At 41.8% G+C, this 16,653-nt stretch overlaps 1 protein-coding gene across 2 annotated transcripts in view; it reads right to left on the reverse strand.

The window, feature by feature from the left end:
* Nucleotides 1–3,577: 3,577 nt before the first annotated feature.
* The window catches only part of LOC148431370 (uncharacterized), a 29,272-nt gene continuing 16,196 nt past the window's right edge, over nucleotides 3,578–16,653 (reverse strand). The window contains exons 3-4 of one of the 2 annotated variants that reach the window (XR_015877187.1): nucleotides 4,208–5,789; nucleotides 3,578–3,750 (exon numbers count right to left, since the gene is read on the reverse strand). Coding sequence is in view for 1 of the 2 variants with exons in the window: in XM_088466048.1 (XP_088322174.1) it covers nucleotides 4,535–5,789 (1,255 nt within the window). In the remaining variant the exon portion in view is untranslated. Of the gene's footprint in view, nucleotides 5,790–16,653 lie in introns of both variants that reach the window. The other variant, XM_088466048.1, reaches the window with a different exon arrangement.

The raw sequence follows: 16,653 nt of genomic DNA on the forward strand, positions 1-16,653 counted from the left end.
TACCAGGGGGAATTTTCATTTGGTATCACTGTGATACAAACGAAAATTCCACCGGTACATGTCCTTGTGTATTTTAGTTGAAGACATTGAAGTGCCTCAGCCCTCCCCAGGGCAAAAGGAAGACCCAGACTCACCTCCCCAGCCAAGTAAGTACTGTATACAGTTTTATACTGTAGGACATTTTGTATTAATACTGTACTGTAATACAGTACAGTATACTGTATACTGTAGTAATGTTACAGTTGAGTATGTTTACCCTCTACTTTCCCACTGAGTACTGTACAATAGTGTATTATTATTTTTTTTATGCAGAACACCTCCATATAGTGATTTTGGAGCTGGACAGCAGCGAATCCAGTAAACCTTTTGTTTCTCTCTCTCTCTCTCTCCCTCTTTCTTTCTCACCTTCCCTCTCCCCCCCTCTCTCTCTCTCCCTCTTTCTTTCTCTCCTTCCCTCTCCCCCTCTCTCTCTCTTTCTCTCTCGCCCTCTCCCCCTATCTCTCTCTCTTTCTCTCTCTCCCTGTGTTTCTCTCTCTTTCTCTCTTAAAACATCTCCAACGTCTTCTCTCTTTTCTGTAACATACTGTACTGTCATTTTTTTCAACAGCATCACCAGAGACCGTACCCCCACCCAGCCCCAGCGACAGTTTGCATAAGTACAGTGCATTGTTCTCTCTCTCTCTTTTCATTCTCTCTCTCTGTCTCTCTCCCTCTTTCTTTCTCTCCCCCTCCCTCTCTCTTTTTCTCCCTCTGTCTGTGTTTGTTTTTTGTTGTTATAGATGCTCTGTTCAAGATTTATGGTGCGTACACACTAGGAGATAAAGTGGATGACTCAGGGAGCATATCGTGTAGTGTGTACGCACCATTACAAAGTTTATGTGTTTCCAAATGGTTTTGATGGAAACTGTTCTTTGTCCACAGTCATTCCACCGCCAACAATGGTGGCAACACCACCACCCCCACCGACTGGCATCTCCGTGCCGCGTAAGTAAAGTACAACACATTGTTTTATACAGCACTGTATCGCTCTCCTTTTTTACCCTTGTCAGTCTCTCTCTCTCTTTCTCTCTTCCTCTCCCCCTCCATCTCTCTTTTTCTTCCTCTGTCTGTGTTTGTTTTTGGTTGTTATAGAGGCTCTGTTCAAGATTTATGGTGCGTACACACTAGGCGATAAAGTGGACGACTCAGGGAGCATATCGTGTAGTGTGTACGCACCATTACACAGTTTATTTGTTTCCAAATGGTTTTGATGGAAACTGTTCTTTGTCCACAGTCATTCCACCGCCAATAATGGTGGCAACACCACCACCGACTGGCATCTCCGTGCCGCGTAAGTAAAGTACAACACATTGTTTTATACAGCACTGTATCGCTCTCCTTTTTTACCCTTGTCAGTCTCTCTCTCTCTCTGTCTTTCTCTCTTCCTCTCCCCCTCCCTCTCTCTTTTTCTCCCTCTGTCTGTGTTTGTTTTTGGTTGTTATAGAGGTTCTGTTCAAGATTTATGGTGCGTACACACTAGGCGATAAAGTGGACGACTCAGGGAGCATATCGTGTAGTGTGTACGCACCATTACACAGTTTATTTGTTTCCAAATGGTTTTGATGGAAACTGTTCTTTGTCCACAGTCATTCCACCGCCAATAATGGTGGCAACACTACCACCCCCACCGACTGACATCTTCGTGCCGCGTAAGTAAAGTACAACACATTGTTTTATACAGCACTGTATCGCTCTCCTTTTTTACCCTTGTCAGTCTCTCTCTCTCTCTGTCTTTCTCTCTTCCTCTCCCCCTCCCTCTCTCTTTTTCTTCCTCTGTCTGTGTTTGTTTTCGGTTGTTATAGAGGCTCTGTTCAAGATTTATGGTGCGTACACACTAGGCGATAAAGTGGACGACTCAGGGAGCATATCGTGTAGTGTGTACGCACCATTACACAGTTTGTTTCCAAATGGTTTTGATGGAAACTGTTCTTTGTCCACAGTCATACCACCACCAACGGCGGCACCCCCACCAGCACCCACTCGTGTCTCCTTTGGACCATTTAGAACACGGCTTGCCGCCCTGAGTAAGTACCATGCTCTACTGTACATTTTGCTCTCCTTTTTACAGTGCCTCTCTCCTCCTCCTGTACTCCAAAGACCCATCTCCAACCTCTTCTCCTTATACACTAATTGTTTCTGTACTTGTGTAACAGGAATATTTTTTTTTTGCCCCACAGTGTGGGAACGTGGAAGACCCCTGCCACAGACCCAGCCCCCCACTGGCCAGTTGCCAGAACCTGGGCCAAGCAGGGCTCACAGGCCGTGTAAGTACTGTACCCTACACAACTGTACATTGTCTTCTTCTGTACTGTCTCTCTCCTTTTTGTTTTCACAGCGTCTCTTTCTCTCTCTTCTGTACTACAAAGATGCATCTCCAACCTCTTTTCCTTACACACTTTGTGTTTTAATTTTTTTTATAAAGGACATCACTCTAAAGGTGGCCATCCACTTAAAGATACCGGTATGACAACCACTGCATGATTAGGACATTGTAATCATGCAGTTGTTTGTCAGTATAGTAAGTGATGAGCCTACTCCGAACAAGCAGTTGTTCAGTGCAGGGTCATCAATCATTTGCAAACATGCTTTGCAGATACTGTACAGTAATAGTCATTAAATTGTGGGAGGTTACTGTACTGTAACTACACCGCACCAAAAGTATCCCTCTGTCTGCCAGCTTCAGTCAGTATAATCACCTTTGGTGTAGCAATGTTTAAACTGTATAGTACTTTTCTTGCATTGTACCGTACTGTAGCCATTGTATTGTTCTGTTTGTTTATGTACTGTACAGTACTTTGTTAGGAGCTACAGTAGCCAAACCATTTACAGTAGCACCATACCATATAAAGGTAAATACAGCACTGTTAATGTGAATATATTTTTTTCCAAAACAGTCTTCAGTCATGGACCCTCAGGGAGGCAGGGACCCCAAGGGAGGCAGGGACCACGCCTGACTCGAGGTAGAGTACAGTATTTACGTTAGTGTCAAGATTGTACAATATGGTGTATTAGTGTTGTAATACTGTACCCTTTTTTTTCTCTCCACAGAACAAATTATGTTTTTTTAGGCCTGTACAGGCAGATGGCCCACCACCTAGTGGATCTTTTTTTTTATTTTTTGTTAACTTTATTTTTGTTTATGATTTTTATTAAAATTTGTTTTATTTGGTAAAACGTTTTCTGTCTTTACTTGGTTCTGTGGATAAAGTACAGTATACTGTATTTACATTTATTGATACTGTAACAACTAAAAGGTAAGAAAATACAGTACAGTAAGTCACCCATTCCGTACTTTTATTAATTGCACTCCACTCTTAAGGGGTGATTTAATAAAGGCAACAGGGATACTGTACAGTATATGACTGTGTGCGGCAACCCCCATTGGCCGGCGCGGCTCTGGTGAGTGAAATCCTGTCCAGTAGTATGATACACCCCTGCATCTGTGTGTTATTGACTTTTTGTACCTTTTTAATGATAGATGCACGTGTTGGGTCTCAGGCGCACTTAAAGACTGAATTACATACAGTACAAACACCAATTGTATAAATTAATGACAATTTTTATTTAACCTACAGTAACATGCTTTACAGAGGGGGGGGACTTCTTTAGCTTTCCACCCCTGTAGTCCTCTACAGTACCCCGCTTCTTTCTTCTGCCGCTGGCATGTCCTGGAGTTCGAAGCTGGACACGGACATGACTACTGTACAGTACCTAGGAGGAAAGAGATGACGTGAGAACAGTCCTTACTCAATGCCGACCGATATGCCCTACTGGACCGATGAATACACAAAAAGAGTTGGCTTTTAAGTTAAAATCAGCACTGGCACTTTTGGCCTCAGATGCAGAGTTTCACCTATACCAAGTGCAGACTCTACCTTGCATCAGAGTGCAAGGTCCACTGTACGCCCTGAAGAAAGGAGGATAGGCAGAGACAAACAGACAGTAAAAGACAGACACACAGGTACGGTACATACAGTACTCACCGGAGATACTCTTGTTCTTTGTCCCGCTCAATCCCACACAGAGGTCCCTGTAGGAGAATATGCCATGCAAGGCCCTTTCCTGCTCTAATAGTGTCACACTAATACTACTGTATCTCACCAGCCTAACAAACTACAATATAAATTAATGTACAGTACAGTTGGCCTCACAGAGGGCCTACCGGTACCTGTTATGGTGGAAGAGGCTTTGAGGGGGGAACTGCTTTAGCTCTTTTGCTTTCCACCCCTGTAGTCCTCTCCTGTCCTCCGCTTTTCTCTTCACATGGGTCTTCCTCTCTTCAGACCTGTTGGTCTACTGTAGGTTGGTTTAATGTTCCGTTGGCCTCACATAGGGCCTATCTGTTATGGTGGAAGAGGCTTTGAGGGGGGAAACTTCTTTAGCTCTTTTGCTTTCCACCCCTCTAGTCCTCTCCTGTCCTCAGCTTCTTTCTTCTGCCGCTGCCACGTCCAGGACAGCGGCGGCGCCGGGTCTTCCTGTCTTCTGACAAGTCCCTTCAAGCCGTGTTTGTTGATTGCAGATCTGTACTTGTATGCGTGACTGTCCTCCATGCATGTTTCCTTGGCATGCGCAGCACCCCATTCAGCGTGTCCTTTATCCGAGTAAGTTCTTCTTTTCCAATCCTGAATCTTGTCCGGCATCTTGAGAGGATATCTTCTCTTAAATTGTTGGGGATTGGCACTTTCTTCCGACTTCCATCAAAGTTCACCCGCTTCGTCCAATTGCAATACAGGTCGTAGGGCACGTGTTCCTGAAATATTGCTTGCGCATATCGATGCATCTCACAATTCACAGCTCTGTAAATTTCATTGTCCTTCTCAACGTTGATCACAGCCAGTGGTATATCCGGTAAGGGTGTTCCAAATACAGTCAGTGGTGCTGGCGTGCTCGACATGACAGGCGTTCCTGGTGAAAGTACAGGCATGCTTGCATTGTTGATCCTTGATTCTTCAACTGACCGTTCAGGCAGGCGATGTGATGCCACTGGTGTACTCTCCCACTGAGGCAGGCTGCATGATGGCACTGGTGTCATGTCCAAGTGCTCTAATGCCACTGTATTGTCCATATGTAGCAAGTGGAAGGATGGGTCAGTCTCCAAGTTGAAATCGTCGTCGTTCTCCTCAGGCTCAAATTCATCCGGTGTGACCATTTCATACTGGATTGCCTGGTCATGTCTCTTCCTGGTACTCTGGGCAGCGGCCTCTTGCCATTCTTCTTTACTTTGGCGGATTGCTTCTTTCATTGCTTCTGCAATGGTGTCCTTCAACCCTTCCTTCAGCTCTTCTTTCAAATTGTCAATTTTCGCTTCCAGTTGACCAACTTTTCCGACGAGGTCTCTCACCATCCTGGCACAGCTACATGTGCATGCGTTATCTTCTTGGAATGACAGTTTTCGCCGAGTTGGTGAGCAGGATACATCTTCAACAAGAGGCTCAAAGGTGTCCAATTCTTCTGGCCCATAAATGACTGGTGTTTCCTCCTGGTTCGGGACGTTCATGGGTTGCTCCACGTTCCCTGGTCCATTTTCTCCGATGTCCACTTGCAAAGTGTTGTTCTTCGCCTTTGCATTCTTCCTTGCCTTGACTAGAAGAGGTACCTGTACATTTTCCTTACCTGTTTTCTTCTTGGAAGGTTTGCTTGTAGACCGTTGTGGGACTAGTGCACTCAGCCTTTTGGTCAGTGGAAGTGGGCAAGATTCATTTCCGTTGTAAAAACCTTTGCTCTTCACCACGTTGACAGTTCGGTGCACTCTGAAATACACAAGTATAAAGACACTAAATACAATGTTAAGTAGAATAGTGGAAATACTGTACATGTACTGTATACAGTAAATGTTTCACATTACAACACTGTAAACAATTACAGTACTCTTTCTGTCTCCTAAGACTGTGCGTGTGTTATACAGTATATACAGGTAAATATAGGAGATTACACAGCGCTAAAACTGTTAAAGCACTAACCACTATTGTGAGATTGTATAGAGGCACAAGATAATAAATATGATAAATACAGGTATATAAAAAACACTCCCTAATTATATACTGTACGGTAAGATACAGTAGGTGTCAGCTCAACAGTAATAAAATGTGTGAATATCTCAACTGATATACAGTACAGTACTGTAAAGTACAGCGCCAAATTCGCTATTTTTATTACATAAATCAAAACTTAGTGTGTACATGACCATTAAAACCATTAGTCTCAAAGTTAAATGTGCAAACTGGTGCAATAATGCAAACACACATTAAACACAGCAATATTGCGACTGAAACAAAAATGGCCGCCGAGCAAAACAAGATGGCGGCGGTCAGTCACGAGAAACTATGAGGGGCAACGGGAGGCTAGGAACGATCAGTATGTGTGTGTGATAGTTACTGGATTCACAAGTAAGCCTCTACGGGGATGGGTGAAGGACGGGGCATACCGAGGCAGCGGGACGATAAACACAGCAATATTGCGACTGAAACAAAAATGGCCGCCGAGCAAAACAAGATGGCGGCGATCAGTCACGGGAAACTATGAGGGGCAACGGGAGGCTAGGAACGATCGGTATGTGTGTGTGATAGTTACTGGATTCACAAGTAAGCCTCTATGGGGATGGATGAAGGACGGGGCATACCGAGGCAGCGGGACGATAAACACAGCAATATTGCGACTGAAACAAAAATGGCCGCCGAGCAAAACAAGATGGCAGCGGTCAGTCACGGGAAACTATGAGGGGCAACGGGAGGCTAGGAACGATCGGTATGAGTGTGATAGTTACTGGATTCACAAGTAAGCCTCTACGGGGATGGGTGAAGGACGGGGCATACCGAGGCAGCGGGACGATAAACACAGCAATATTGCGACTGAAACAAAAATGGCCGCCGAGCAAAACAAGATGGCGGCGGTCAGTCACGGGAAACTATGAGGGGCAATGGGAGGCTAGGAACGATCGGTATGTGTGTGTGATAGTTACTGGATTCACAAGTAAGCCTCTACGGGGATGGGTGAAGGACGGGGCATACCAAGGCAGCGGGACGATAAACACAACACCTCGCTACGCAAATCAGCGTCTAACACAGCAAACTGCAAAAACATAGCAAGCTACCGTACTTACAGTACCAGCGAGTTGATACTGTAGGAAACAGCTGTAGAAGCTCACGGTACAGCAACAAAGGTGACTCGGAAGTCAGGCAGAGTTGCAGAGGTAGATCACGGTAATGAGCAGCAACAACAACGACTTAGAAGTCAGGCAGCGTTGCAGGTAGTAGTACAGTATCTCAAGGGTTCGTACTGTTGATACGTGCCGATGAGACAATCCTAGCAGCAAGTCCGTACAGTTAAGTAGCAGATTCACAGTGTGGATAGCTAGTGCGGTCTGAGACGCTCTTTTATGCTACCAGAGACAAAGAAAACCTTGCCGCCGAAACTCTGCCATGCCATTGGACCACAAGGAAGTGCATTTTTCAAATACACCAATCAGTGGCCAGATTTTCTGCGGGAAGGAATTCTTTTGTCTCTGGTAGCATAAAAGAGCGTCTCAGACCACACTAGCTATCCACACTGTGAATCTGCTACTTAACTGTACGGACTTGCTGCTCGGATTGTCTCATCGGCACGTACTGTATCAACAGTACAAACTCTTGAGCTACTACTACTACTACTACTATTATTACCTGCAACGCTGCCTGACTTCTAAGTCGCTGCTGTTGCTGCTCATTGCTGTACCCTGAGCTTCTACAGGTGTTTCCTACAGTATCAACCCGCTGGTACTGTAAGTATGGGAGCTTGCTAGGTTCACGGTCATTTTGCAGTTTGCTGTGTTAGACGCTGATTTGCGCAGCGACTATTCAATGCATATATGGTACCGTTTTGTTTTGCTCGGTGGCCATTTTAGTTTCAGTAGCAATATTGCTGTGTTTATCGTGCCGCTACCTCGGTATGCCCCGTCCTTCACACATCCCCGTAGAGGCTTTTTTGTGTATGGAGTAACTATCACACACACAACGATCGTTCCCTAGCCTCCCGCTGCCCCTCATACTCTCCCATGAGTGACCGTCGCCATCTTGTTTTGCTCGGAGGCCATTTTTGTTTCAGTCGCAATATTGCTGTGTTTATTGTCCTGTTTGTCTCCTTCATACGGTAGACGCATATTTGCGTATTTAGGGGCATACTGTATGAAAGCTTGATGTGAGATTAAATTGGGAAATATATATCACAAATTAGCTCAAAACTATCATTTATTAAACACAGCCTGCAAAATGAAATTTACTAGCTGGTTATACTGTACATGTTATGGCTGATGTACAGTAAGAATGTAATAACCCCCTGTGTTTAAGATACTGAACATTAAATTACTGTATGTACTGTATACTGTACTCAGTCTGTATACTCAGCAACAGTACTGTAACGTATTTCTCTTGTTCTTTACACAGATTTTGTCGTCAAACATGGCAAAAATCAGCAAAGCCATCAGCAAGATAATTGCAAGCATGAAAAAAGAACACAAAACAACACGACAGATCCATGCCTGGCTGAAAGAGTGTGGTGTTCTTGTTAGTTTACAGACTGTGCGCTATCATGCATTTGAGAGAACGCGGACCAGATATAGATTTCCTTCTAAATGCACATGGTAGGTACTTTACATAAACCTTTTTTTATTACAGTATACTGTATGTTGCTAGATTGGTACTGTATTGTATTCCAATTTCAACACTAACTGTCCAATAATTGCTATATGCTCTGTATGTGTTCTACCGTAGGAGCGTCAAAAAGATTGTGCACAAATTGACTTGTGAGGATGATGAGCGTACAGCTTTACAAATCAAACGTATTCTAAAAGCAGAATGTGACCTGGACATCTCCTGTTCCAGCATCAAACGGATGCGTAAGGAACTGGGATGGACTTTTGGCCCTACAAGGTACTGTACATACTGTAAAATATATATATATACTGTATATTAATAATGCACTGATTTTACATGACAGTAAACTAAAACTTGTTTTTATTTCACAGGATAAATCCCATGATAAGGGATGTTAATAAAGTAAAGAGAGTTGAACAAGCACGACGGTGGATAGATAGTGGAGAGAATTTTAATTACGTAATTTTCACAGATGAAACTTCGGTTTCTCTCGAGAGGTTCTCAAGACTGTCCTTCTGACACCGTGCACATCTCTCACTTAAACCACGTCCGAAGCATCCGTTAAAGTCCATGTATGGGGAGGTATATCTCGTTGGGGTGCAGGACCGATCTATATTTTTGAAGGTGCAGTACAGTAATGCTTGTTTTAAAAATTATTTACAGTCCTGTACAGTGTATGCTTGTTACTGACAATTTCTCATCTCTTTAGGCATCATGGATAAGACCTCCTTCCAAGAAAAAATAGTATATTGCTGTATGGTGCCATTTGTGAGAAAATGCTTCCCATCAGGACATCGATTATTCCAGGATAATGATCCCAAACATTCGGCTTCAGCAAAATTCATGGAAGAGAGAGGGATAAATTGGGAACGCACACCACCAGAGTGAGTATTGTCCTATAGTACTGTATTAACTGTTTATTGTACCAAAAAGTATGTACAGTACCAAGCAGTAATTATTCTAGTACACTTTTTACTAAAGTACAGTACTGTGACTGAATATTTTTTTTTTTTACTTACCTGTAGGTCACCGGACATGAATCCCATTGAAATGGTCTGGGCCCAGTTGAAGAGGTTCATCAGGTCTGATGTGAAACCAACAACTAAACAGGAACTTTTGGATGGGATAATGAAGTTTTGGAGAACAGTATTGACACGTGCCCAGTGTAACAATTATATTGATCATCTCCATAGAGTCTTACGAGTTGTCATCGAAAGAAACGGTCAAGCAACTGCTATGTAGCTTATACTGTACTGTATATAATTTGTAATGTGAAGGAGGGGTTTAACTTCCTCTTTTCAGTTTGTGATCCGGACTGCTAAGTACTGTACACTGTGTCCATACTGTACTGTATGTACAGTATTGTGGTTGTGCTTTCTGTCCCTACATTATACAGTATTCTCCTAATTTATTTTATAAGCTTTGTCTACAATAACTTTCCCTTACTGTACCTTATGTACTGTACTGTACTTCATACTTTTCCTCTTTTCCTTACACCTACTGTACATTGACCCCTGTTCCAAGGCACACATTGGCATCGTCACAGATTGTGCTGCAGCTGCCACTTTCTGCTACTGCGCTTGATGTTGCCGTTTGTAATGCAGATGTTTCAAGTTTTCAGGTTACTTTAGTTCATATACAGTACAGTGGTAGTGGCTGCTTCAACATCCACATCCATAGTTGCAGACATACAGTAGTGGGTGCACCGTGACTTGAGAGACAGGCTTCTACTGTACATCTACTGTATGGTTAGAGCGGTGGTCCCTTCGACATCAGGATAAGGTGAGATTTTTGGTAATGTTAGTGCTCTGTTATTGTATTCACACAGCTGGTGTTCACCTCCATCTGGGGCACCCAAATACTGTCTTGTTTCATGTATTTTTTTTTTTTATCGTTATATTATGGGCTGCTTACAGTATTTCACCACCAGGCTTAATTACAGTACAATACAAATTACTGTAGTTATTAATAAAATTGTTAGTCTGGTTAGTTAGGGCATATATTAATGTGGAGAAGTGGATTAGTGTGACACTGTTAGAGCAGGGAAGGGCCCTGCACAGCGGATTCTCTCTCCTACAGTACAGGGTGTGTGGGATCAAGCAGGATGAAGAACATGAGCATCTCCGGTGAGAACCTGTGTGTCTGTCTTTTACTGTCTGTTTGTCAATGCCTATCCTCCTTTCTTCAGGGCGTACAGTGGACCTTGCACTCTGATGCACGGTAGAGTCTGCACCTGGTATAGGTGAAACTCTGAATCTGAGGCCAAAAGTGCCAGTGATGATTTTAAATTAAAAGCCAACTCTTTTTGTGTAGTCCTCGGTCCCCCTGTAGGGCGTATCGGTCGGCATTGAGGAAGGACTGTTCTCACGTCATCTCTTTCCTCCTACTGTAGGTACTGTACAGTAGTCATGTCAGTGTCCAGCTTGGAACTCCAGGACAGGCCAGCGGCAGAAGAAAGAAGCGTGTGACAGTAGAGGACTACAGGAGTGGAAAGCTAAACAAGTTCCCCCGCCCCCCCCCTCTGTAAAGTGTGTTACTGTAGGTTAAATAAAAATTGTCATTAATTTATACAATTGGTGTTTGTACTGTATGTAAATCAGTCTTTAAGTGCGCCTGAGACCCAACACGTGCATCTGTCATTAAAAAGGTACTGTAAAAAAAGTCAATAACACACAGATGCAGGGGTGTATCGTCCTATTTGCCAGGATTTCACTCACCAGGGGCTCGCAGGCCGATGGGGGTTGACGCCCACAGTCATATACTGTACAGTATCCCTGTTGCCCATCACAGTGATTTCACAGCTGCCCGGCACTTACAGTAGAATAGAGTACAGTAGACATACAGTACTGTATACACTGAGGGACGTTTTACATTTTGGGGTGGTCTATTTACTGTTTTTAGCCGGTCTCGTCTTTTCACTCCAAGGGGGTCTATTTACTGTACTAAGCAGTGTTAGACAGTGAGAAGTGATAAAAAAGTTATAAGGTGTCAGTCAATCAGCTCCCAACTGTCATTTTTCAAACACAGCCTGTGAGATGACAGTTGGGAGAACATTGGTTGGCACTTTTTCACCCATTGGAGCAAAAACACGGAATTGGCTAAAAACAGTTTGGGAGATTACGTCATTTTGCCAGGCGTGAAATTATCGCTGTATTCAATTTGAAAGCTTTTCTGCCTACTGTAGGCGGGAAGTCAATCCAATGTACAGTAAGACAGTATGTAAAAAAGTTTCGCCTACTGTATGAATAGCAGGTGGAAAAATTTCGTGAATTGGGGTGCAATGTTGCGGGAAGCCTTCAACATCCCCTAAAGGTACTGTAAACTGCGTAAGTTTTTTTTTTAAAAAAGTCAGAACACACAAAAAATTCACTTTCATTTTGGGGGGCGGGCGGAAGAAAAAAAATTGGGGGGAAAAAGTGAAACTTGTAGGGGTAAATTTACTAAGATGGGAGTTCTATTTAAGAAGTTACTGTACTGTATGTTGCCCATAGCATCCAATCAGATTCTACTGTACTTAGCATATATCTACAGTAGCACCTTCTAGAAGATACTGTACAGTAATACCTGGAATCAGATTGGTTGCTATGGGTAAAATCACTTAATAGCACTACCATCTTAGTACATTTACCCCCTAATATATAAAATGTACTGAGTTTAGTAAAAAAAAAAAAAAGCGCTAAATGGGTATACAGTAGATCTGGGCATGCGCCTGAGATACGATGATGTACAGTATTGTAGGAAACACTCAAGCCAGGTGCAAACTTGGTATTGCAGGCGGCTGTAGTGTAATGGTAAATAATCAAACCAATACATTACGCTGCCTGTATAACCCTTTTGCGTGTTCGAAGCTTGAAAGGTTACACTTTTTATTTTTTATTAACAAGGTTAGACTTTTTGGTCAAAGTACTGTGGCATAGAAATACCAGAATTTCTGGATAATGTACTGTATTAGTGAAGATTTAAAACAAAATAAAATTACCGTATAAAGTACTGTATGTACTGTAAAGGTCTCGAACCAGCAGGACAAGAAAATGGTAGATGCAGTAGGGCTAGGCATTAGCCCCCTAGACTACTGCATCTACTGTACTGTGGTTCCTAGTCACTACAATGTCTGCCATATTATACTTACAACTACAGTTATAAGTACCGTATAATACAGACAACTGGGCATGCGCAGTGCTATGAGACTCAATACACCACAGTGTAGCGCGCAACAATGCGGTATACTGTATGGCATACCGTATGGAGCAACAAACTACAGTACTGTAGCTGGGCACATATACAGTACAATAGATTGATTTTTGTAAGGGTTGGATAACAAGACTGAACTACAGTACTATAGTGAACATTAAAAAAATCCATTAAATTATAACGGTCTCGAACATAAGGAGAGAAGTGTAAGCAAGACGGATCACCTAAGCCCTTGCTCACAAGTCTCTCCTAGTCCTCTACAGTACTTTATGTGACATCTACAGTACCATACGATGACGTACAGTACTCAGGCGTCTGTAGCGTAGAGGTAAGAAATCGAACTTCTACATTGCAGACGTCTGTACAACCCGGGTTCGAAACCAGGAAGCTTAATAATGAAGCTTTTCATTATTATTAGACAGTCAAGGTTACACTTTTTATTTTTAATATTATTATTACACAGTCAGTGTAATAATAACACACTTTCACTGTGTGTGAATCATGACCTGGTACTGTACAGTATGATATTCCATACTGTACACCATGGCATACAGTACATAGCCATAGTGCTACAAGGGTATGGCTATGGCGCAGCACCACTGGCAATGCATTGCAACCCCGCCACTGGGCACAAGCCAGAGATCCTATTTGTACCGTAACCCATCAGAACTGGCTATAAGTTACCACAACGCAAACTGTGCTGACATTGACGCAATTTTGCGGTTTAAACGCTGAGTCAGTTTGTACTATAGAGACCCCTCTCTTATACACAGTCAACTATCAGTTACTAAACATATTAAATTACTAATGTTACCAAGTCTAAGACAGCATTTTCATTGACGCAAGTTTGCGCTCTGCATCTGCCCTACAAACTGCTGTTAGTCCACTACTGTAGCACCTTATGTACTGTAGTAATGAATTTACTATTGTGTATACTGTGCGGTACTGTAAGTCTCGGACAGTGCAGAATGGCACTAGTGTGAAAATTCAACAGTACTGTTAGCAATACAGACAACTGGGCATGCGCCATAAAATAGCGCTACTTAATGTATGGCTTGGCTCCACTGGACATGGGGCACACATTCCATTGTGATTAAAATCCGACAACTGGGCACGCGCAGACATTGACGCAATTTTGCGGTTTAAACGCGCAGTAAGTTTGATATACAGAAACCAGTCTCTTTAACAGGGCCCATTGCCACTTGATGGTCATAATAAATCACTATAATGTCCGCGTTCATGTCAGCGCCGGCATTGACGCAAGTTTGCGTTCTAAGGTACAGTACTGTATGTACAATAATAAAAATCCTAGTTTCGCTGTTTGACTCCCGAAGCACTGGGCAGACATGCGCTCCACATGTACTGTATTGAATACTGAATATTTTAAGTGAAGATTTTAAAAATAAATAAAAAAAACATACTGTATTTTCAAGGTCTCTAACCTACGGAACAAGAAGAGAGGAGAAGCAGTGAGACTAGGCATTAGACCGCTAGGCCACACGCTTCACCCATTAATAGAGTTCTGTAGTTTGTAAAGTCTAATGTCTAAGCTTCTGTCAAACAATCATCGGCCGGTGATACAGAACATACCGTACGGTACATTGGAAAGTGACACCTGGTGGGCAAAATGTTGTATTACACGTAATGAAATCACACGCATGCGCTATGTAGTTTAGGAAAAGTCACACCTGGTGGGCAAAAAGTTGTATTACACTTAATGAAATCTGACGCATGCGCTATGTAGTTTAGGAAAAGTGAAATCTGGTGGGCAAAATGTTGTATTACACGTACTGACTTTTTTCACTAATAAACTTTCTTTGTGGCGCGACTCATGGCGTGGTGTGTGAGATAGCGCTGTGATGCCACGTTATAGCTGGGCACATCAGTATGTACATGAATCTCAAGGTTTCACAAAATGTTTTGATTTGACAGTCTTCTATGTAAATGGTCAAGTCTAAAAACTTCACACTTTCCTTACTGACATCAAAGGTTAAAACTATATTGTTATTATTCGTATTTAAATAAGTAAAAAGTGATTCTAAAATATCTTGGTCACCTTTCCATATAAACAAAATATCATCAATGTATCTTTTCCAGGACACTAGGTTCGCCCCATATGGGTTGTTGTTCCATATTGTCATTTTCTCCCAATATCCCATAAAAATATTTACATAACTTGGTGTGAACCTAGTGCCCTTTGCAGTTCTCTTTTTCTGTATAAAAAAGTCATTTTTAAAAATAAAATCATTATTAAATAAGATAAAACCAATTCCTTCAACTAATAATTCTTGTAAACAGGATTCAATATTAGATTGTGTCAAAGCTATTTTTGTGGATTCAATGCCTTGTTGATTAATAATAGTGTATAAAGCACTGACATCAGCCGTAATAAAAGGGTATTCTTCTTGCCATTCAATTGCATTTAAAAAATCTAGCACGTCTCTGGTATCTTTTAAATATGAAGGATTAGTTAAAACCAGGGGTTGTAAAAATGTGTCTATAAAATGTGATAAATGGGCAGAAGGGGAATTTATTCCTGAAATGATCGGTCTCCCAGGGGGTTGTATTGGGTTTATATGAATATTCGGCAAGACATAGATGGTTAGTACCACAGGATTATCTTTAAAGAGACATTTGCTTTCGCTATCTGTGATAGTCCCTCTCTTATTGAATTTATGTATGATATTTTTAAGTTGTAGGGAGATTTTCTTGGTAGGGTCCCCTCTAAGTTTTCTATATGTTTCTTTATCACTGTGTTGTTTATAGATTTCCCCTTCATAGTCTTCTCAAATCATCAATACTATACCCCCCCTTTATCAGTTGGCTTGATCACCAAACTTTTGTTGAAATTTAAGGACTTAATTGCTTTCCGTTCCTTCAATTTTAAATTGTTTTACATTTTTCCTATTTCCAATTTTTCCAGATCATCCTTCAGTAATGAGCCAAAGGTTTCCAAAAAAGTTCCTTTCAAATAGGCCGAAAAATAAGTTGATTTTCTCCTAAAAATCTTAGGGCTGCAGGGTTTCTCCTCTGTTTCATTATCTTTTGTATTCATCTTAAAAAATGTTTTAAGGTCAATTTTCTTAAAAATTTCTGAATGTCAGCAAACATTTCGAAATTGGTCGATTTTGTAGCCGGGAGAAACTTCAGCCCCTTTTCAAGATCTTTCTTCTTCTAAAAGTATATGGGTGCTAAGGTTAAAAATTTAAATTTTTTTCTATTCCTGGTTGGCTAGTTTCTTTATTTGATTTATTCTTTTTAGTTCTACTCTTTTTCTTTCTTTTATTCCTGACACCTCCTCTCTTTCCCCTCTTTCTCAATTTTATCTCCAATTTTGGATTTTCCTCCTCCCATCTAAAAAAGGGAGGAGTAGTTCTCCTGTACAAAAATAGTGTATCTATTTTCACTAGCTCGTTGGGATTGTAGGGATACGATTTTGTCTCCTATTCATATCGGAATGTCCATATGACTTTATATATTTCACACTATGCCATGTGGGGGTTTTTTGTTGCCATTTATTACTATAGTCATGTCTCTGTGTCTTAACATTTCTGTCTCCATATATGGATTCTCTTTCTTTAAAGTTCTTCTCCATAGAATTATGGTACCTCCCATAATTTTTGTGTATTAATAAAACTGTATTACACCATATGGAGTTTCTTTTCCATTTATATATGGAACTTCAACTGGAGACAGAAAATACAGGCATATGACAATTTGAAACCTGGGAGGATGAAACAAACCCAAAAGTGCTTTGTGTCTACCCCACATGTAGACCATACTCTCTGGTAGGGAT

The sequence above is a fragment of the Taudactylus pleione genome, unplaced genomic scaffold, assembly GCF_031769625.1.
Source record: "Taudactylus pleione unplaced genomic scaffold, aTauple2 ptg002365l, whole genome shotgun sequence".
NCBI lineage: Eukaryota > Metazoa > Chordata > Amphibia > Anura > Myobatrachidae > Taudactylus > Taudactylus pleione.